This window comes from Canis lupus, chromosome 10 (assembly GCF_003254725.2).
Source record: "Canis lupus dingo isolate Sandy chromosome 10, ASM325472v2, whole genome shotgun sequence".
Taxonomy (NCBI): Eukaryota; Metazoa; Chordata; class Mammalia; order Carnivora; family Canidae; genus Canis; species Canis lupus.
The window spans coordinates 62110730-62133430 of record NC_064252.1 but is presented as its reverse complement, the minus strand read 5'-3'; the positions used below and the strand labels follow the sequence as shown (position 1 = coordinate 62133430).

Below are 22701 nucleotides of genomic sequence, written 5' to 3'. Positions count from 1 at the left end.
AATACATCATAATGATAAAAGAGTCAATTCACTATAAATGTATGCCTAATCACAAAGCTATAATTGTACACAAAGTAAAAACTAGTGGACTGAAAAAGAAAAATATGTAATTTACATATTGATTTCAATATCCTCTTTTACTAATCAATGGAACAAGAAGTCAGAAATGAGCAGTCAGAAAATGAGCATCATTATAGAAGATTTGTAATAGACAACCAAACAACCTGTCTTGACCTTTATAAAAGACAACCAAACAACCTGTCTTGACCTTTATAGACCACTCCAACAATAATGGCAGAATTCATATTCTTTTCATGCACATGTGGAACATGTGTCAATAAAATGTAAGGGATGAGAGTGCCTGGGTGGTTCTGTCAGTTAAGCGCCTGTCTTTGGCTCAGGTCACGATCCCAGGGTCTTGGTATTGAACCCCACATTGGACTCTGTGCTCAGTGAGGAGTCTGCTTCTCCCTCTCCCTCTGGCCTGTCTCCTGTTCATGCCCTCTCTCGCTCTCTTTCAAATCAATCAATCAATCTTAAAAAAAATGTAAGAGATGAAATCACATGGAATATTATATTATATTATTAATTTAAAAGTATCTGGGCAGTCTGAAAATATCTGGAAATTAAACAACATACAACTACATAACACATTGGTCAAACAAAAAATCTTAAGGGGAATCAGAAAATATTCTGTATTGAATATAAATGAAAACAAGACGGCAAAGTCTGTGGGAAATAGTTAAAGTAGTGCTGAGAGCAAATCTTATAACTTCAAATGTTTATATTAGAAAAGAGGAAAAGTAAAAAAACCCAATGATTTAAGGTTCTACCTTAAGAAGCTAAAAAAGAAAAAAAGGAAATTAAGTCCAAAATAACTACAAGGAAGGAAATACTAAATACAAGAATGAAAATCAATGAATTATAAAAACAGACAAACTGGGGCAGCCCCGGTAGCGCAGCGGTTTAGCGCCGCCTGCAGCCTGGGTTTGTGATCCTGGAAACCCAGGATCGAGTCCCACATCGGGCTTCCTGCATGGAGCCTACTTCTCCCTCTGCCTGTGTCTCTGCCTCTCTCTCTTCACTCTCTCTGAATGAATGAATAAATAAATAAATCTTAAAAAAACAAAAAAAACAGACAAACTATAGAGAAAATCAATAAAACAAAAGCTGGTTCCTTGAAAAGATCAATAAAATAAAGTGTTAGCTAAACTGATCAAGAAAACACAAATAACCAATATCAACAATGAAAGAAGGACATCACTACAGATCCTTCAGACAGAAAAGGATAAGAAAACACCATAAGCAACTTTACGCCAATAAATTCAACCTGGATAAAATGGAGAAACTCCTTGAAAGACATAAGTTATCAAACAGATTCAAGAAGAAATAGAAGACTTGAATAATGCAATATTACAGATACTAAATTCACAATTTAAAACCTTCCCATAAAGAAAACTCCAGACCCAGATGACTTTACTGCTGAATTTTAACATATATTTAAGAGGGGAACAATACAAATAGTACACAAGTTATTTCAGAAAAGAGAAGTGAGGGGAGCACTATCCAACTCATTTTATAAGATCAGTATCATCATGGTAACCACACTTGAAAACATCACAAAAAACTAAAAATAAGCAACTAATATTACTTATAAACACAAAAAATCCTTAACAAAATAACAGCAAGTCAAAGATATTAACATATAAAAAGACAAATACCTCACAACCAAGTGGAGTTTACCCTAGAAGATTGGTATAACACTTGAAAAATCAATGTAATTCATTGTGCTGATATATGGAGAAAACCTAAATTCATCATCTCAGTAGATGGAGAAAAAGTATTTGACAAAATTCAACACCTATTTATTATAATACTTCAGCAAATTAAAAAGGAAAGAGCTTTCTCAACCTGAGAAAGGGCATTTATCAGAAACCCAGAAACCAACCACTAAACATTATATACTTAATGGTTAAAGACTGAATGCTTTCCCCCTAAGGCAGGAACAAGTTAAGGATGTCTGTGTTCATCACTTCTGTTCAACATGAGGTCCTACCAAGTGCAAAAAGGCAAGACAAAGAAATATAAGGCATACATATGGAAAGGAATCTAATAAGCAAAGAAAAATTAAGTGAAATTAGCAAGGACACAGGAAACAAGGTCAACTGGAACAAATGAAAATTTTCCAACTGAAAAACTAACAATTTAAAAAAAACCCACTTCCATTTATAACAGCATAAAAAAAGCACTTAGGAATAAATTCAACAAAAGATGCTTAATATCTGCATATTGAAACAATAAAACATTGTTAGGAGACATTAAAGAATTAAATAAATGGAGAGATATTCCATATTCATGGATTGGAAGACTTGCCATTGTAAAAAAAAAAAAAAAGTCATTATTTCCAAATTGATATATGAATTCAACACAAGCTCAATAAAAATTCCAACAGTATTTTTTTAGAAACAGTGACCTTTACTCTAAAATGTATAGGAAATGCAAAGCACTTAGAAATACCAAAATAATCTAAAATAAAAGAACAATTTTGAAGGACATATATCACCATGTCTTTTTTTTTTTTTAATATCACCATGTCTTAAGAATCACTAAAAACTACAAAAATTAAGACAGTGTGGTATTGATATACTGATGTAAAATAGACGTATGAATCAATGGAAGAGGACAGAGTTTAAAAATAGATCCACATGTAAATGATCAGTTGATTTTTAAATAAAGATAATCCAATGGGAAAGACCATTCTTTTCAACAAATGGTTCTGGAAAAACTGGCTATGCCTATAGGAAAACAAAAGGAAGACTGACCCTAAACTCATACCATATACAAAAATTAACCTGGAAGGAATCACAGATTTAAATACAAAAGCTAAAATCATACAATTTCTAGAAGAAAACAGCAGAAAATCTTTGTGACTTTGGGATAAGCAAAAATCTGTTATTAAAGCATGAAACATAAAAGCAAAACTAAAACATTAGAGTTCATGAAATTAAAAACTTTGGGTCTTCAAAAGACATCATTAATAAAATTAAAAGGCAAGTCATAAACTAGAGGCAAATATTTGCAAAATATATGGACTTGTATCCAAAAAATATATAAAGAATGCTTATAATTCAATAGTAAGGCAAATAATCCAACTAAAAAATAGGCAAAAGATCATTTAAACAAACATTTCATTAAAAAATATATAAATGGCCAGTTAGCACATGAGAAGATGCCTAGAAATATATGCTCAAGAATGACTAAAGTTAAAAAAAAGTAGTAATATCAAGTACTGGTAGAAACATGTAGCAACTGGAACTCTCAAACATTGCTGGTGAGATGCAAAATGGTACAGTCACTTTGCAAAACATTATGGCAGTTTCCTATAAAGTTAAACATACACTTACCATATGACCCAGCAATTCCACTCCTAGGTATCTACCCAAGAAAAATAAAAACCTATGTCCACTTGCATGCAAATGTTCATGGCAGCATTATTCATAAAAGCCAAGAACTGGAACAACCTAAATATTCATGAAATGGTGAATGGATAAACAAACTATGGTATATTCACACAATGAAATCCTACTGTGCAATAAAAAGGAACAAACTACTGACACACCCAACAATATAAATGAATCTCCGAAACATCACACTAAGTGAAAGAAGCCATACACAAAACACCAATGATTTCATGTACAGGAGACCTGAGTAAAGGTAAATCACTGCAGATTAATAGTTGCCTGGGGGTGAGATTGGGGAAAGGGAACTGAGTGTAAGAGGTAAGAGATAATTTTTTGGAGTGATGTTCTAGATCTTGATTTTGGTGGTTACCCAACAATATGCCAAAACTCATCAATATGTACACTTAAAAATTGGTGAATTTTATTTTATTTTATTTTTTGGTGAATTTTATTACATATAAATTCTACTTCAATCAACTGTGGGAAAAAAACCTCACATAAAACACAACAGCATTTTCTCCTTGACTAAATATAATTTTAAAATAATTGATAAAGAACTGTTTTTTAGGGCAGCCCCAGTGGCCCAGCAGTTTAGTGCTGCCTTCAGCCTGGCATGAGATCCTGGAGACCTGGGATCGAGTCCCATGTCGGACTCCCTGAATGGAGCCTGCTTCTCCCTCTGCCTGTGTCTCTGCCTCTCTCTCTCTCATGAATAAATAAATAAAATATAAAAAAAAAAAAAACCAAAAAACAAAAAACTTTTTTAATAAGAGGATTCAACACATGAAGGAAAATTATGAAAAACTTGGAAAAAAGACAAAGGGAAAGTTGCATGTCCTTTTAGTGTCATATTGGAGGACAGTTTAAAAGGTCCATGCGGGGGGATCCCTGGGTGGCACAGTGGTTTGGCGCCTGCCTTTGACCCAGGGCGCGATCCTGGAGACCCGGGATCGAATCCCACGTCGGGCTCCCGGTGCATGGAGCAGGCTCCTCTGCCTATGTCTCTGCCTCTCTCTCTCTCTGTGTGACTATCATAAAAAAAAAAAAAAAATTGGCTCAGTCGGTTGAGCATCCTTTGGCTCAGGTCATGATCCCAGGGTCCTGGGATCAGCCCTGCATTGGGCTCCCTGCACATCTGGGAGCCTGCTTCTTCCTCTCCCTCTACGTGTGCTCTATAGTTCTCTGTGTCAAATAAATACATAAAATCTTTAAAAAAAAAAAAAAAAGGCCCATGTAAGAATTATTTCTCAAAGAAAATGTCATTGTGTCTGACTTTCCTATCTATTGTTGATTGAAAGCTCAGACGCTGTGAAGTTTTATGTTAACTTGCAGATTTCTGTGTCTAATAGAAATGCAAATGATTTCTGTTTAGAAGAAAAGATAACCTCAAAGGTGATCGGTTTACTGCCCTGTAGGACATCAATTTTGTATCTAACTTGCAGTCCTCTTTAAAATCCTTTTTCAAATGCCTATGAATACTAAGTCTTAAAATGTTCTTTGAACCAATTGTCCTTGCTATTTCTCTCAAAAAAGAGCTCAAAAATTTTGATCCAAGTTCATTCTGTAATTGTAGTTCTCATTTAAAAAAAATCATACTCATTACTATTGTATAATGCTTCATTTGAGTGTCACTTCAAATAATCTCAGGCACACACTGATTGATGTAAGTCATATATTTTGGGAAACCCATGAGGTTACACCTGAAATGAAAATGTGGAGGATTATATCTCAGTATACTGCACTTTTTAAATAACTTTGTGATTATTCTGTGTTAGTGCCACGGTTAGGGAAACTTGATGGAGCGCCCCCTTTATTTTTTTTTTTCCATGTTGTAGCCTACCATGTAGACTTACAAAGCTAACTTCTCACTCCTTGCATTAAAGCCTTCAGAATGCTACCCCTTCATAAAAGCGAAACTTGATTTTATCTTAGAAATCAACCAGTACTTTGTTTCTTGGATATTTCTTCTTCATCTCCAACTTCATCTTCAGTGACTTCAGACCCAGTGGTATATTCTTCTTCTTCTGAAAACAAGGATTGTTGTTTCTGAATTAAAACAAAAAAAAATCCTTTTAAAAATGTAGTACTAACACATCTCTCTAATGGACTCTCTCAAACACATTTATCTAAATTTATTTTGGATGAATGAGCCAAACAAGATCTGAGGATAATCAATGCCTAGTACAACATAAGAATTTCTTTTTTTTTTTTTAACTTAAGAATTTCTACATTTAGGATAGGATCATATTACATTAAACATTTTAAAATTATTTCCTTCACATATTCTAGCAGAGTCATGGGCACATAATAGGTCCTCAGCATTTGTCAAACTGCACCTCTATCACTCAACTGAATGTATGTCCCTTGATATTAAGATTAAATAAAAATACAATAATTGCCAATATTAATGTAGTCTCATAAGCAAGCACAGGTACACATTTCCTGGATAAATGTTGCCCTGGATTACTCAACCCTATCTGTATCAGCTTCCTGAATCTACCCACCCACCCTGCTTTCTGTTATCACTGATCCAAATTCCAGTTGATTCTTGCAAAAAATTGGTGGCAGATGACAGAGTAATGGCAAATAGGTAAAGAAACAAACAAACAAAAAGCAACCAATCAACCAAACAACCAAATACCTGGAACTTAATAGATTTGTTGCTTTGTTCTATGTCCTAATGGGTCTTAAAAACAACTTTTAAGTCATTAGGGAGACTTAGGGAGTATGCAACCAGACAATGGAGTATCTGTTTTAAACAATGGCATTTTCAGGAAGTGCAAAATTGTAGAAGCTGAAAAGGATAATTGCAATGAACTAAAATCTGTAAAATAAGATACTGATAAGATTCTATTAAACTAAACTTTAATTCTGAAAGAGATCCATGAAAGTGGAATATAGTTCCTTACTTACCAGTTGCAGAGTCCAGTTTTTCAGTGACAAAAACTATAAGAAAAAGGAATAAAGAGATTAATAAGTCTGCATCCACCCAGATTGGAACTCCTTATTTTCATGTAGAGACTGTAGAAGAGCTGAAAAAAGCTGCAAGGATAGCTCCCTTCCAGGTTAAAACATAACTTAAAACTCAGGCTGAAAATGATGTGTTACAAATTTTTTATATTTGCTGCCTAGAGAAAGATGCATATGTTTACCAAAAAAAAAAAAAAGAAAAAAAAAGAAAAAAAGAAAATCAACACTCCCCAGTATCATTTCCAAAGGATGAGTATATCACATGCAGAGATAACTTATTTTTTTAACTATTTCAAACACTTTTTTATAAGATTTATTTATTTATTTGAGAGAGAGTGAATGCTCACACATGCATGAGCAGGAGGAACAGAGGGAGAGGGAGAGAGAATCTTAGGCAGAGTCTGTGTGGAATGTGACACAGGGCTCAATCTCATGACTCCAAGATCATGACCTGAGCTAAAACCAAGAGTCAGATACTTAACCAACTAGGCCACCCAAGTGCCCATTCAATCATTTTTTAATGTTCACATTTTATTATAAACTAAGGAACCGGATTATATATGAATAGTCAAAAAATCTAATCTATAATTTTGTATATAATTCACAAATGAAAGTTAATGACTGAATATTTGTAACCATTTGGCTTTTACAACGCATTTTACATGGAATATGTCACTTTGTCAAGTAACTGCTACCTCACCCAATAAAAAGTTAGGAAGTTCACAGGCAAGCAGAAATTCCCTGGTTGTCAGTAATAAGAATCAGGGGAATCAAAGCTATCCAACCATTTGAAAAATATTTGTTTTCAAAACTTGCAAAAACTAAGTGCATTCCTGATTATAATTAAAAAACAAATTTCATACCAAAAAATGTTTATAGAATTAAGAGTGGACAAAATATCTCATTCATACTGTCTTCAACCCTCAAATCACTACTTGTCCATAATAAAACCTCTGAAGACCATGTTATATTTTTTCCCCAAATTTAAGCTGATTACTTAAGTTATTAGTTGAGGGCAAGGAATATGTCCTATTGCCCTTAGAGTCCTACTAACTCAGAATAATACCTTGTTATGATCAAGTAGTCAATAAGTGCTTATTAAGTGAAATTTTCAATTTCAGTTTAAACCAATTATGTTTCTGTCAAAGATTAAATCCATCAATTGTTTTTTATCAAGAAAGAATAAGTGAAACAAGTTACTCACAGCGTTGAGCTCCCCACTTTTGGGGCCCCATGGTGTATTTGGCTCCAGTAAAACATCACAATCTAGACCCTTTTCATCACAGGAAACAACCCCAGAATCACTTGAAAGAAAAAGACATTTTACGGAGAAGTGTTCAATTTCATTAAGAAGTTAAATGCAAATGATATCTTTTTTATTGCAAATATTTTATAAATCGCTCTTTAGAGAAACAGTTCTTGAATATAAGGTATGCTACCTCAACATTTACATTTTTTTTTAATTTTTATTTATTTATGATAGTCACAGAGACAGAGAGAGAGAGAGAGAGAGGCAGAGACACAGGCAGAGGGAGAAGCAGGCTCCATGCACCGGGAGCCCGATGTGGGATGGGAGCCCGATGTGGGATTCGATCTGGGGTCTCCAGGATCGCGCCCTGGGCCAAAGGCAGGCGCCAAACCGCTGCGCCACCCAGGGATCCCAACATTTACATTTCTTAATTCATCTAATGACTTCCCTAGCAGAAGACACTCCATATAGAGGAGCATCACTGCACTCCAAGCGTGACACTTGCCAGGTGGTGAAATGGGCTGCTATGACTGGAACTTCTGTGAAAACAGCCTTCGTGAAAGGGTCTCCCAGCCCCTGACCTGACAGCCTACTGCAATTGAAAAATGACAGAAGTGACTTCAGAAATTATTAAATTCAAGTAATTCAAATTTACGCAAAGATGACCTACCTCAACCACTGGGTTTTTTTCTAGTTGTATTAATCAAGCATTTAGGAAGGGCTTAAGTAACTTGGGAAAAGAAAAAACTCTCAAAAATGGAATTGTACGTCCCAACCTTTCAATCACCAGAGACCTTTTTTTTATTAGTTTTTCTTCCCCTTGGACCCTCAATATTTTGAAGTATTTTTCCTATCAAATAAACACCTGCTTGTTCTTAATGTAAACTAACATATAATTTCAGCAAGCTTTCTGAAATGATAGAATATCTGGAAACTGACATTATTGATTTGGGGAAGCACTAGAGTTCGGAGGATTCTGAAATGGAAAGCACCGAATAAAGCTGCAGCACAGCATTTCCCAGCACTGCCCAACCACACCCATCTCACCTAACTGTATCTTTAGTATAAGGTACAACAATGACATCTTTATGTTTGTGCAGATCGTCCAGAATTCTAGCAGTTGGACAGGACAGCAAATCTCTACCTTCACCTTGATCATGAAGAGCAACAGCGTGTTCCTTCACTTTACAACCCTGTCACGTAAGAGACACTGAGTTAGAGAGGTAGATTTGTTATAGAAATATTCTTTTAAAGAGGACTGTATGTTTTTGTTCTTTTCCCAGCCATAACATCATATCAACCATTTTACAACTTTTTCTCAAGAAAAAAAATAATACAGTTGATTCTTGAATAACATGGGGATTAGGGGTGCTGATTCCCTACATAGATTTTATTTATTTTATGTATTTATTTTAGAGAAAGAGTACATGTGCACGAGCTGGGGAGGGACAGGAGAGGGAGAGACAAAATCTCAAGCATGGAGTCCAATCTCAGGCCCCGAGACTGTGACCTGAGCCAAAATCAAGAGTCGGACGGTTAACCGACTGAGCCACCCAGATACCACAAAATCCGCATAAATTTTGACTCCCCTAAAACTTAAGTACTAATAGCCTAACTGTTGACTAAAAACCTTACTGATAAACAGCTGATTAACCTATATTTTGTGCTATACTATTATACACTGTATTCTTAGAATAAAGTAAGCTAAGGAAGAAAAATAGTATTAATAGTATTAAGAAAATCATATTCTCTTATGGAAGGAAGAAATATATTTATCATAGATCCACGCAGTTCAAACCCATACTGTTCAAGGGTCAACAGTACTGATACAGGAAAGACCATGAAATATAAATGCATACCTTACCAAACAGCCAAGAATATTCATATTACTACCATCCACCTTAAGAAACAGAATATTGCCACCACTTTAGGAATTTCTATGGGCCCATTCCTGATTGTTAACTCCCTCCCTTCTCCCAAAAGATAATCTTTATCCTGATTTTTACAGTACTCGTTCCTTGCTTTTATCCTTTTACCACTTAAGGATATATCTCTAAACTTTAGTTTTGCCTCACTTGTTTCATTTAACATTATGTTTTTATGACTCTATCAATTACTGCATGTAAAAGTAATATTTGTTTTAATGTATATTATTCCACTGTATGAATATTTACAATTCATATATCTATTTTATAGTTGATGTGTGGGTTGTTTTCATTTTGCAGCTATTACAAATAATATTGCTGTGAACATTCTTTTACTTTTCCTGGTGCAAAAGTGCTCATGTGTACCAAATTATATTACTATCAGCAGTGTGTGAGACTTGCTACTCTACATACCCACTAAGATATTTTAATCTTCGTCATTCTGGTGAATGTGTAGTAGAATCTCATTGTGCTTTTAATTTGTATTTCCCCAATTACAAATGAGGTTAAGCTCCTTTTCTTATTTATGAGACAGCTAAATGTCTTCTTGTGTTAAGTTCCTATTATTTTCTTATTGATTTGTAAGAGCCAAAAAAAATCTTAATACGAACCTTTTATGGCTATGTGTTGCTAATAATGGTCCTAGCTATGCGTTTGTCTCCTCTGTTTAAGTTTGTTTAATGTAGTTTAAAAATCTCTTTCTGGGGCACCTGGGTAGCTCAGTAGTTGAGGGTCTGCCTTTGGCTCAGGTCATGATCCTGGGATCCTAGGATCAAGTCCAGAGTCAGGCTCCTCACAGGGAGCCTCCTCCCTCTGCCTGTGTCTCTGCCTCTCTCTCTGTGTCTCTCATGAACAAATAAAATCTTAAACAAATAAATAAAAATTTCTTCCTTAGGGCATCTGGCTGGATAAGTTGGTAGAACATGCAACTCTTGGGCACCCCAGGTGGTTCAGCAGTTTAGTGCTGCCTTCGGCCCAGGGCATGATCCTGGGGACCCGGGATCAAGTCCCGGGTCAGGCTTCCTGCATGGAGCCTGCTTCTCCCTCTGCCTGTGTCTCTGCCCCTTTCTCTCTGTGTGTCTCTCATGAAGAAATAAATAAAATCTTAAAAAAAAAAAAAAAAAAAAAAAGAACATGCAACTCTTGATTTTGGGTTCATGAGTTTGAGCCCCATGCTAGGTGTAGATTACTTAAAAATAAATAAATAAAATCTCTTTCTTCAGGGTGTTATCTTTTTCTTATAAAAAGATTTATTTATTTGAGAGAGAAAGAGTACAAGCATCAGGGAGGGGCAGGGGGAAGGGAGAAGAAGGCTGCCTCCAGCTAGGGACTCAATCCCAAGTCCCTGGGATCATGACCTGAGCCCAAGGCAGACACTTAACTGACTGACCCACCCAGGTGCCCTATTTGTTTTTATTTAAACCTCTTTGTTATTTTTTTAAAATTTATTCATGTATTTGAGGGAGGGAGGGGCAGAATGTGACAGAGAGAACAGACTGGTCAAGGGAACAGACTCCCTGCTGAGCAGGGAGCCTGACACAGGGCTCAATCCCATGATCCTGAGATCATGACCTGAGTCCAAATCAAGAGTCAGCTGCCTAACCAAATGAGCCACTCAGGAACCCCTTGTCATTTTTCTTTTTTAAAAAATTTATTTATGTATTTATTCATGATAGACATAGAGAGAGAGAGAGAGGCAGAGACACAGGAGGAGGGAGAAGCAGGCTCCATGCCGGGAGCCCCACGTGGGACTCGATCCTGGGACTCCAGGATCGTGCCCTGGGCCAAAGGCAGGCGCCAAACCACTGAGCCACCCAGGGACCCCCCCCTTGTCATTTTTTATAGTTTATGATTTTCTACCAAAACTTTCCAAACTTGGCTTCTATCAACTTAAACTAGTAATTGTATTTATTTTATAGTTTCTGTCAATAATTCCAAGGGAGGGAGAAACAGACTCCTTGTTAAGCAGGGAGCCCGATGCCAGGCTTGATTCCAGGATCATGATCTGAGTTAGATCCCAACTGAAAGTGTAAGAGTGGAAATGTTATTCATTACTAACTCCATTTTTCCAGATCTTGGACCCTGACTATTACTCAAAATTCTGATAGGGCACCTAAAGATCAGCCCAGCCTCTTAGCTACTTTTTTTCACACTGATATTTGTTCTCAGGAGCAAATACAAATGGCCCTGAGCGCTGGCTCCCTTAGGTTTTCTATCATTTCCTGTACCTTAACACTAATTCCTCATTATCTGATTAGCTCTTTGAGGCTTTTAATATAATCTTTATATTTCATCCATCTTTTTTAGTTGCCTTTGATGGGAGGATTGGTCTGAATTACTCAGTCTGCCATTACTAGAAATATAAACCACCATATAATTTTAGATTTCTATTTAGATTTCACTTAGCCTACGAAATCACGTCAATCAATATCTATGAGGTCAGATATAAGATTTATCATACAGTTTAATTACTTTTTATTCCTCAACCATCTCACAGTGAATGAAATATAAGGGGTTAATTTAACCAGAAAACAGACAATAGCAAGACAAAGAGTTACAACTTTTGGAAGTATCGTTTAAAAAAATGTGAATGTGATAGTTAAAATAGAAATATCATAACCACAAAGAAATGCAACGATTAAAAATCATGTTATTGCAAAACATAACATAACCATTAATTAAACATTTTAGGCCTATCAAAGCTAATGCCATTTTGCTTAAAGTGTTATACCCGATTTAAAGAGCTTTGTATGCAAAGCATCTACCTAATGTGTGTGTGTGTTTTTTTAAAGATTTTATTTATTTATTCATTTGAGACACATAGAGAGAAGCAGAGACACAGGCAGAGGGAGAAGCAGGCTCCCCACAAGGAGCCGGATGCAGGACTCAGTCCCAGGACCCCAGGATCATGCCCTGAGCTGAAGGCAGACGCCCAACAGCTGAACCACCCAGGCGTCCCCCTAATGTTAAATACAAACATTATGTAGGAAAAAAACCAAAAAAACAAAAAAAACAAACATTATATCTAGGTAACCTATTAGCTCACCAATAAAATTTCTGACTAACAGAAGTTGGTAATTGATTGAAAATATAACAAACTACCTTCCAGCATTAATCCCATGATCCACCATTTCAATAACAATCATGCTAATAACCCAAATTCCTTGGCCCTAAATCTCATCATACCCATCTGGCAAAACCCCAAACTGGATGAGCTCAATGACCCATTTCCTCCATGTTTGCATTCAAATAGCTTAGTGTTACAGGAGAGAATGACATAAACGGCATGTTGGATTTCACTGTAAATTTATGATTACCAATCTCCAATGGGCTCTCAAATTGCTTAATAAGCTATAACCTTTCTCTGGAAAATTCACTCACATTTTCCAAAAAGACTATTTCAAACCTTCGATACTTCCTTCAAACCTTAGAACCATCCCTCTTTCCCTTCATTCTTAGCAGATGGTTTTACCTCCTACTTTATAGAGAAGAAAAAATGCATTAGATTGGAAAATCTTATCATCCAAATGACAAAAACACAATTTTACAAATATCCTCAACCATTCTACTTTTTCTTTACTGTTACAATAGAGGAACTCCCCTTCCTCTTGTCTAAATTAATACTGCCGCATGTGCTTATGATCCCATCCTACTCTGCATCCTCACAATTCTATACCATCAACCCTTTCTCAATTGGATCCTTCCCACTCACTTTTAAAAAGACCTCTCCTATTAAAACAAAACAAAGCAGAAACAATAAACAAATACCTATAATGTAATTATTGATCTAGCACTCCCATCAAAACAGATCTTTGCACATGAATTCCAAATTGTCAAAGTCAAAGGACAAATTTCTTTGATTATTTTATCTGACCTCTTCGCAGCATTTGGCCCCATGGACCACTTTCTCTTGCTTCAAACACTACTCCTTTGATTTTCATGACAACATCCTTGGTTTTCCTCCTATTATTTCTGCTACTCCTGATCATTGTCTTTTGTAGGCTCATGCTTTGCTATCCAGCCATTAAATTCCGGGAGTTTCTCTAGGCTCCGCTGTAGACTCTCTGTTCTTCTTATGCTCACATATCCCTGCTGGTTTCAGTTCTTACTTATTTGCAAGAAGACTGAAAATTATCACCTCCAGGTAGCCCATTCTCTGAGCCCCAAAACCCATATATCTAACATTCTTTGCCTGGCTGCCTCCTAAAACATCTCAATCTCAAAATGTCCAAAACAGAACGCATGAGATTCTCTCCAAACCCAATTCCCTTCTTGTTCCCTTCTCAATAACACTACCAGTATCTAGTAGCACAAGCAAGAAACTGAGTTATCCTTGACTCCTTCCTCTGTGATAAAACAATCAAGCCATATTATCTCCTAAATACTGAATTAATCTCTACAACCCTAAGCCAAGCTATCATATCATCTCTCTCTAACACTACTTGGTAACTTCTCTCATACCTGACTACACTTAATATTCCCAAGCCACTCTCCACACTGCAACTGATCTTCAAAACCCAAAATAAAGAGAAAACATGGCCTACCAGGTCCGGCCCTTACATGGTCTAACACCTATTTACCTTGCCAGCCTTTTCTTAAAATATGTGTGTTTTCTATAACAGGAAGTTTCATTTAGTCTCTCTCACCATGTACCTTTTGGCCTTGGTATTCAGACCGAAGTGCTCTTTCTCTTACATACTCCTATCCACCCTTCAGATTTCAACCGAATACCAACTCCTTGACTTCAATGCCCAGGTCAGACCAGCCTATTACTGACATTTATGGCCCTGCATACTTCTTCAAACATTTTTTTCTTTCCTTTTGATACTACTGCATGAACTATAAGCTCCATGAAGGAAGAAACTAATTTTACAGAAATTACATTATTCTCTGCCTTGCACAGTGTGTGACACAACTGTGGTGCTTTATAAAGAACTGTTGCATAGATGAAGAGGAAGAAGGGCTTTAGGTTCTTTTCCATCACTGGCAAGTTTAATTACATAACATTTTCAAAAGTGTTAGTGATCAAGAACTTTAACCTACAGCAATACTCACATATTGTACCAAGATATATGTGCAAGGATGCTCATTACAACACTGTAATAACATCAATCTGGAAACAACCTAAATGTTCACTGATAGGAGGATGGTTAAATAAACTGTGATATATGCATGGCTTAGGATATTACAAAACAATAAAAGAAATGACAGAAAGATAACTTAGGTATATTGCTGATTGAAAAGGGCAAGTTACAGAATAATATGAACAGTATTATCCTATTTCCAATATAAAAAATTTTGTGCCTGCAATGTATAAAACAAAGTCTGAAAGGAAATCGTTAACTGTGGTTACCTATAAAAAGAGATGCAGAACAAGGAAGTAGTGTAGAGAGGGACTTCTACTTTTAACTATATTTTTGTATTGTTTAAAGTCTTTTCTACATGAATGTGTCACCTTTATGCTTTAAAAACAATGAAAGGGGAAAAGATTTAAATAAATAGTGTTAGTGGGCACTGTAACTACAAAAGGGCAACATCCAAAATCTACCTTTGGAGGGGCACCTGGTTGGCTCATTGCTCTTTGGTGGAGCATGAGACTCTCGATCTTGAAGTTGTAAGTTTGAGCCCCATGTTGGTTGTAGAGATTACTTAAAAAAATAAATCTTTAAAACAAACAAACAACAAAAACCAAAATTCACCTTTGTAAGTTGAGTGGGATCAAACCGAAGAACCTTCTGGTTACAGCAGGGATAAATACCAGTGCCAATAGTATTTAGTGAACTTGTTGTAGTAGGATAAACCACTGTTTCTGAGTGATATTGACAATGTGAAAATTCTATACAGAGAAAAGCCTGAATAGAAGAAATATATAAAATTAGAAGAAATATATAAAATCAATTATTATTTCTACAATAAAATTATACATCTCAAAAAACTTTACTCTGGACTACATAATGTATGTTCCATTTAAATAACAGGTACAGAAAAGGCAAATCTCTAGAGAAACAAAGTAGATTAGTGGTTGCCTGGAGCTGTAGATAGATTGGAGAATTACAGCAAATGGACACAAGGGACCTTTTCGGAATGATGGAAATGTACTAAAATTGGATGGTGGTGATGGATGAACAACTCTGTAAACTTACTAAAAATCAGTGAATTGTACACTTAAATGAATGAATTTTTTTAAAAGATTTTATTTATTGGGATGCCTCAGTGGCTCAGCGGTTAAGTGCTGGCTTTTGGCACAGGGCATAATCCTGGAGTCCCTGGATCGAGTCCCACATTGGGCTTCTTGCATGGAGCCTGCTTCTCCCTCTGATGTGGGACTCAATCCCAGAACCCTGGGATTAAAACCTGAGCCAAAGTCAGATGCTCAACCACTGAGCCATCCAGGTACCCTACAATGAATGAATTTTATGGCAGGTGATTATACCTCAATAAGGCTATGAAAAAAGCAAAAACAAAACACTTTACTAAAATTTCAGATGCATTAAATTGATCTTGATGTATATCTGATTTTATAAACAGCTAATCAAAGATTTTTCCAATGAAGAAATAAAATAAAATTTGCCTCATTTGATTATTCTTTGACATATTCCTTTTAAAGATTTATTTATGTATTTATTAATGAGAGACACACAGAGAGAGGCAGAGACCTAGCAGAGGGAGAAGCAGGCTCCCTGTAGGGAGCCCAATGTGGGACTTAATTCCAGTAACCTGGGATCATGACCTGAGCTGAAGGCAGATGCTCAACCACTGAGCCATCCAGGTGCCCCTCTTTGACATATTTTTAGAGGTAAATATTTAGAACCAATGCTAATGAAAACTATGTAATCACTTTGAGTCATTGGTGAAAAAATTTATCAAGTTATAACAATAAAATAGTTTTCAGATATGTTTATAAATGGTAAAATAAAGAAAAAAACGAAATTAACAAATTTTTAAAAAAGATTTTATTTATTTATTCATGGGAGACAGAGAGAGAGAGGCAGAGACAGAGGCAGAGGGAGAAGCAGGTTCCATGCAGAGAGCCCGATGTGGGACTCGATCCCAGGACTGCAGGATCACACCCTGAGCCAAAGACAGATGCTCAACCACTGAGCCACCAAGGTGTCCCCAAAATTAACAATTTTAAGCACTGGTTTTGAACATAAAAGCAGTAAAAGATAGTCTATAATTCAGAATTCTTAGTTGTTAGTTCCAATTATGATTTTCAAAGTTTTTGATTAAAAATTTTTGAGTCTGGGAGAGCCTCGGTGGCTCAGTTGGTTAAGCAGCCAACTCTTGACTTTGGCTCAGGTCATAATCTTAAGATCCTTAGATTAAGCCCTGGGCCTCATGTCAGGCTTTGCATTCAGCAGGGAGTCTGCTTGGGAATTTTCTCTCTTCCTCTGCTCCTCACCCCCACAGTCTCTGTCTCTCTAAAATAAATCTTTAAAAATTTTTTTGAGATAAGAGCTATAAGGTGCACACTCATACACCAAATATTTGGATATGAACTATTTTATGAGTTTATAAACTCTCTATAATAAATATAGTAAATCAAAATTCCATTTGCTATAAAGAAGTGAAAAAAATCCCTCCATATTCTGTTCTGACATGCTAAACATATCAGATTTTAGAAGCTTAATATCCTTGATGATTAGTGATACTCTATTGTGGGGAGGACTACTACATACCTAATAAGGCTAAAAAAAAAACAAAAAAACAACAACACAGAAACCTAACCTAACTATGAACAGTGCTAGTGAGGATGTGGAGCAACTAGAACTCTCATATATAACTGGCAAGAACGCAAAGTGACTCCAGAACTTTGGGAAAATGTTAGGAGAGATAAATGTTAAGCTTACATTTATCACACAATCCAGCAATCCTACTTCTAGGTAATAACTTAAGAGAAATGAGAACCTATCTTCACATGAAAAGCTGTATAGAAATGTTTATAGTTGCTTTTTTCGTAATGGCCCTAAACTAGAAATACTATAAAGTCCCTTGCCAGTGAGTGAATAAACATTCTGTGATACATTTATACAATAGACTATCTAGCACTAAAAAGGAATAAACTGACACATAAAACAATGTGGATAAATTTCAAATCCATTTGCTATGTAAAAGAAGCCAGATTCAAATAGCTAAATATAGTATGATTCTTTTTATACGACATTCTGGAAAAGCCAAAACTATAGGGACAGTAAATAGATCAGTGTTGCCAGAGGCTGGTGTAGAAGAAGGGACTGAGAAGGTGCCCAGAGGAATTTCTAAGCTGAGGGAAGTGGCTTATGCTTTGACTGTGGTGGTATTTATATGACCATATGCATCTGTCAAATCTCATAAAAAGGATGGATTTTATTGTATAAGGATAAATTTTACTATTCGGATATTTACCTCAACAAATCCAATTTAAAAAATTTGGGGGATTGGTAGTCCATTTGTGGAAACTTAAATAGTTTGAAAAAAACTCACTCTGATGGTTTTGATAAGCTGCTCTTCCTTCCACCTACTGAAATGTTAATCAAGTGAGAGATGAAAATTCCTGGGCGCAGGGAGACATTAGGGATTCATAAAAAATTTTATGTAGAACACTCTGGATTTATACCTAAGACTGATTAGGAATAACTGTGACCTACAAAGATCTATTTATTCTCTAAAAGGATTTATTATAGGTACCTTCAAATAGCAAGCTTTCTTGTGCTTTTATTAAAGACTTCACTTATGAAAAAATGAACAAAATCTTTTAACCTTTTTTTGGGAACACAACTGCTACAGTAAGAACAGAACATACCAATAGTACTGTATCTACAAAGCGCTTCTGAATTTCTAAAGAAATTAATGGGCTAAGAGAGAAATAGTTTAGCTTGAAATAACTGAAGGCAGTAAGGATTTTGTTTTTTTTCTCCTCACTGAAAAAACAGATTTGGTCACTTAAAATCTGTTGGTTTTCTAAAAAATAAACAAGGTATGATTATTTCAGCTATGACAAAAGGAAGATGAAGAGAGACAAAGTCAGATGCAAGCAATGTTTAATAGTATCATTGTTCTTGGCACTAGTTTTGTTAAAAAGATGTCAGATACTGTCCAAATATACTCAAACATACTAATTAAGCAGCATATATATTTTTTTTAATTTTTTAAAAATTTATTTATGATAGGCACACAGTGAGAGAGAGAGAGGCAGAGACACAGGCAGAGGGAGAAGCAGGCTCCATGCACCGGGAGCCCAATGCGGGATTCGATCCCGGGTCTCCAGGATTGCGCCCTGGGCAGGCGCCAAACCGCTGCGCCACCCAGGGATCCCCTAAGCAGCATATATTTAAAAAGCCTGCTACACAGGGCATCTGGCTGTCTCAGTTAGTAGAGAATGTAACACTTGATCTTGGGAGTTTGAGTCCCACATTGGATGTAGAGATTACTTAAAAAGATTTTATTTATTTGAGAGAGAGAGAGAGAGAGCACAAGCAGGAGGAACAGAAGAGGGAAAAGTAGGCTCCCCACTGAGCAGGGAGCCTGATGTGGGGCTTGTTCCCAGGACCCTGGGATCATGACCTGAGTTGAAGGCAGATATTTAACTGACTGAGTCACCCAGGAGCCCCTTAAAAATAAAATCTTAAGGGAAAAAAAAAGGCCTGCTATGATTGCCTGAGAGCAAGATATTAAAAAGAAAGAGGAGCACCTGGGTGGCTCAGTAGTTGGGCGTCTGCCTTTGGCTTGGGGCACAGTCCTGGGGTCCTTGGAGTGAGTCCTGCATCGGGCTCTCCATGGGGAGACTACTTCTTCTGCCTGTGTCTCTGCCTCTCTTGTCTCTCGTGAATAAATAAAATCTTTTAAAAAATAAATAAATAAAAGAAAAAGAAAAAAAAAACCCTCACCTGATAACATCTTGAACAAGTAAGCCAGTTGACTGTACCCCACAAGCGCCAATAAACATCTCTCCAAGATTTTAATTCTTCAAAAAGACTATTCAAATACTCATGAACATCCCAAGTCTTATCCCTGGGGAAAAGAGCCTCAATTATTATATTATTTCACAAGCAAGTAACATAAACAAATTATTTTAAGCAAATGTTTTTAAATTTGTGGGTTATTTATAGAAACATCTCCCAAATGATAGCTGTGGGATGGACTATACTGAGCAGTAGAAAAAATTTCACTTGGGAGTTTGTTTATTCCTTTTTTTCTGTGGACAATAGAAAAATATATGAAATATTAAATGCTAAATTATTTTGCTAAACTAGATAAATTATTTTGCTAAGCTATATTAAATATGGTTTGAGCAGGTTAATAGTTGGGACTTAGGCTTACAATACTTTATTCTGATTGTGCATACTATAAAATAAGTTACAAAATCATTGGTGATTCTAAACATTTCTTTGTATTATTTTCAAAAAGCATTCTCAAGTAATTGAGTAACACAATAATATATAATCAGGTCTTGGTAACACACATTTTTTAAGTTAATATAAACTTAAAAAAAATAGCTAAGGCTTAAAACCCTACTTGCAATGTCTATGTGTAACTCAAGTTCCTATTTTTCCCAAGTCCCTTAATAATTTTGAACTTTTGCTATCTTTGTCCTTAACATAGCAAAATGTCATGATGCTATTACAAATTGCACAGGCACATGTTTTAATTAAAGACAACTGAAAAAATGTCATCAACAAATGACTTACAGGAAAATACTTTAAATAAAACAAGAAAAATGGATGCTGAAGTCAATATCAATTTTTTTCACATAGTTAATAATTATTGCTGTCAGAATGGAAGTGCTTTCCAAAAGGTGAGATCAAGTCTCAAAGCAAAAAAGTATAAAATCCCAGGTTTATAACTAATGAATATTGTATGAAGAGAAAAATGAAACATTTTAAACATGACTGTTGGGGGGCATCTGGCTGGCTCAGTCAGAGGAGCATGTGACTCTTGATCCTGTGGTCTTGAGTTTGAGCCCCATGTTGGGTGTAGAGATTACTAAAAAAAAAAGCTTAAAAAATATTTAAAAAAAAAAAAACCTAAGCATGACTGTGCTAGAGTCAAATGTGTTTATCTTTGTTTTAATGTTTAAAATAAGAAACTTAACATTTATACTATTTTTTTCCTTTAACAAAAGTGCTGTACATTTTTAACAGAAAAAGAACAAAATTAAAGCATCCATAATATTATCACTTAAAAGTAACACTGCAGTTTACATTTTAGTGATGTTTTAGTTTTATGACCTTTTTTTTCCACTTAATTCATCGCTAACAACTTGCTACATAAGAATATATACTCTTACAACATTATTCTCAAAGGCTGCACATTAAAAATTGGCTAGACATGTATAGACATATATTAAAATATATATATGTATACACACTTCAAAAAATATATATATACACACACACACTACTGCATGGATATATTTTATTTTAGTTCACTTTATCATTTGGATGTTTCCCCTTTTTTCCTATTTAAACAATATAGCAATAAATATTCTTCTTGAGAGCTTTCACAAATCTAGCATTATCTCTTTGGATAAATTCCTAGCAGGATGATATTTTTAGAGAATATATACATTTCAGAATTTTTGGTTTTCTAAGATATTATACCAATTTATGATACTCTTTCCCCCAAATGAGAATGGCAACTGGTTTTGAATTTAAAGCAGAATAAAATAGAACTATATCTTAATGGAATACTGACAACGTATGAAGAATAAATAGATTATGGAGTATTCAATTTTATTTTATTTTATTTTATTTTATTTTTTTTTTGGAATATTCAATTTTAAAGACAATTTCCTCATTCACCAAAATTTACCTGAAAGTAAATCTGGTTCTGTTAAATTCAGTATGTTTGTATAAATAAAATCAGATAATGAAACGAAATCATTTTTATGGCACTGGCCAGAATATCTTTCAAGATTAATGCACACTCACTTTTACTATTTTAAAGTTTAAAAATATCATGAAATTTACTCAGTAAACAAAATACAGCTTTTATATAAATTTTTTTTTGAAAGTATCTAAGTCAAAGCTGAATCACATTCTGAAAAAAATGTTATTCTATTCCTTATAAAACTAGTTAAAGTTTTAGAAAAACACTGGTAATTCACATTTAAAAGCTGTATTTTATTTTCACTGCACCTTATGTGAATGTAGATAATATTTCCATGTTGATCCACATTGATTTTTCCAGGAATGCAAGGAATTCTTCTTTCTGTTTCCTTTGTTAAAAGTTTTTTACACAAACAGCATCTATAACACAAGAAGATACAAAAACACCCAAGAAGAAAAGTTTAAAGGGAGTAAAATTAAAGAATTCAGCTATATTGTATAGAATACCAAAGAAAAACACATTACTGTACCTGTATAATGTTGCTGCATTATTCCGAGAATCTGGGTTCAAGTATTCAGGATCAAAAAGTCTCTCGATCTTCTTACAAAAAAGTTTACTATTAACAACAAATGACCAAGAAATTAATTTTCTATTGTTTATATTACTAAAGTTACTTGATAGTGATGAAAATAAATACTCAGTTACCTGCATATGTAGAAAATAAAATTAATAAATCCTTGGGAAGACTCTCTTAGGGAATTTATGATATATTTATAAGTGTTTTAAGTAAATAAACCTAATGATAAGTGCTTAATCAAGAATGTATTTTTATAAGAATATTTGTTTGGAATATTCAATATTGAAGAACTTGAAAGCTTAACAATCCTGGATCTACCAACAATTTGATATATGATCTCTGGCAACTACTTAACCTCTCTGAACCTTGTTTTCTCATCTATAAAATGGGGTTTATAATTCCAAACTCACAAGGTTTTATGAGGGTTAAATAGTGTTTTTAAAGAGTGCTAGATATAGCATTAAGCATTCAATATATGTTAATAAAAATTTTATTATTATGCACAATGTGACTAAACTTTAAGTCTCATGCCATTAATTCCAACTGTATATCCTGAGGCCAGATCTGGATTTAGGATATTAATCCCATTTTATGTATTAAGCTCTCAGAATTCAAATTACTACATACTAAAAAAATACTATAAAGCCACTGTCATTAAGATAGTGTGCTACTGATATAAGTATAAACAAAGAAATCAATACTAGACAGTTA

General features: G+C 35.0%; 1 protein-coding gene across 4 annotated transcripts in view; it reads right to left on the bottom strand.

Moving 5' to 3' along the window:
- Positions 1-22701, bottom strand: part of SANBR (SANT and BTB domain regulator of CSR) — a 54353-nt gene that overhangs the window by 12130 nt on the left and 19522 nt on the right. For all 4 annotated transcript variants that reach the window (XM_025468555.3, XM_049115904.1, XM_025468564.3 and 1 more), the window contains 8 exons: positions 21943-22029; positions 21722-21832; positions 19472-19595; positions 15305-15457; positions 8728-8873; positions 7636-7735; positions 6375-6407; positions 5408-5507 (listed from right to left, as the gene is read on the bottom strand). In XM_025468555.3, the coding sequence (XP_025324340.1) occupies positions 5408-5507; positions 6375-6407; positions 7636-7735; positions 8728-8873; positions 15305-15457; positions 19472-19595; positions 21722-21832; positions 21943-22029 (854 nt within the window). The remainder of the gene's footprint in view (positions 1-5407; positions 5508-6374; positions 6408-7635; positions 7736-8727; positions 8874-15304; positions 15458-19471; positions 19596-21721; positions 21833-21942; positions 22030-22701) is intronic.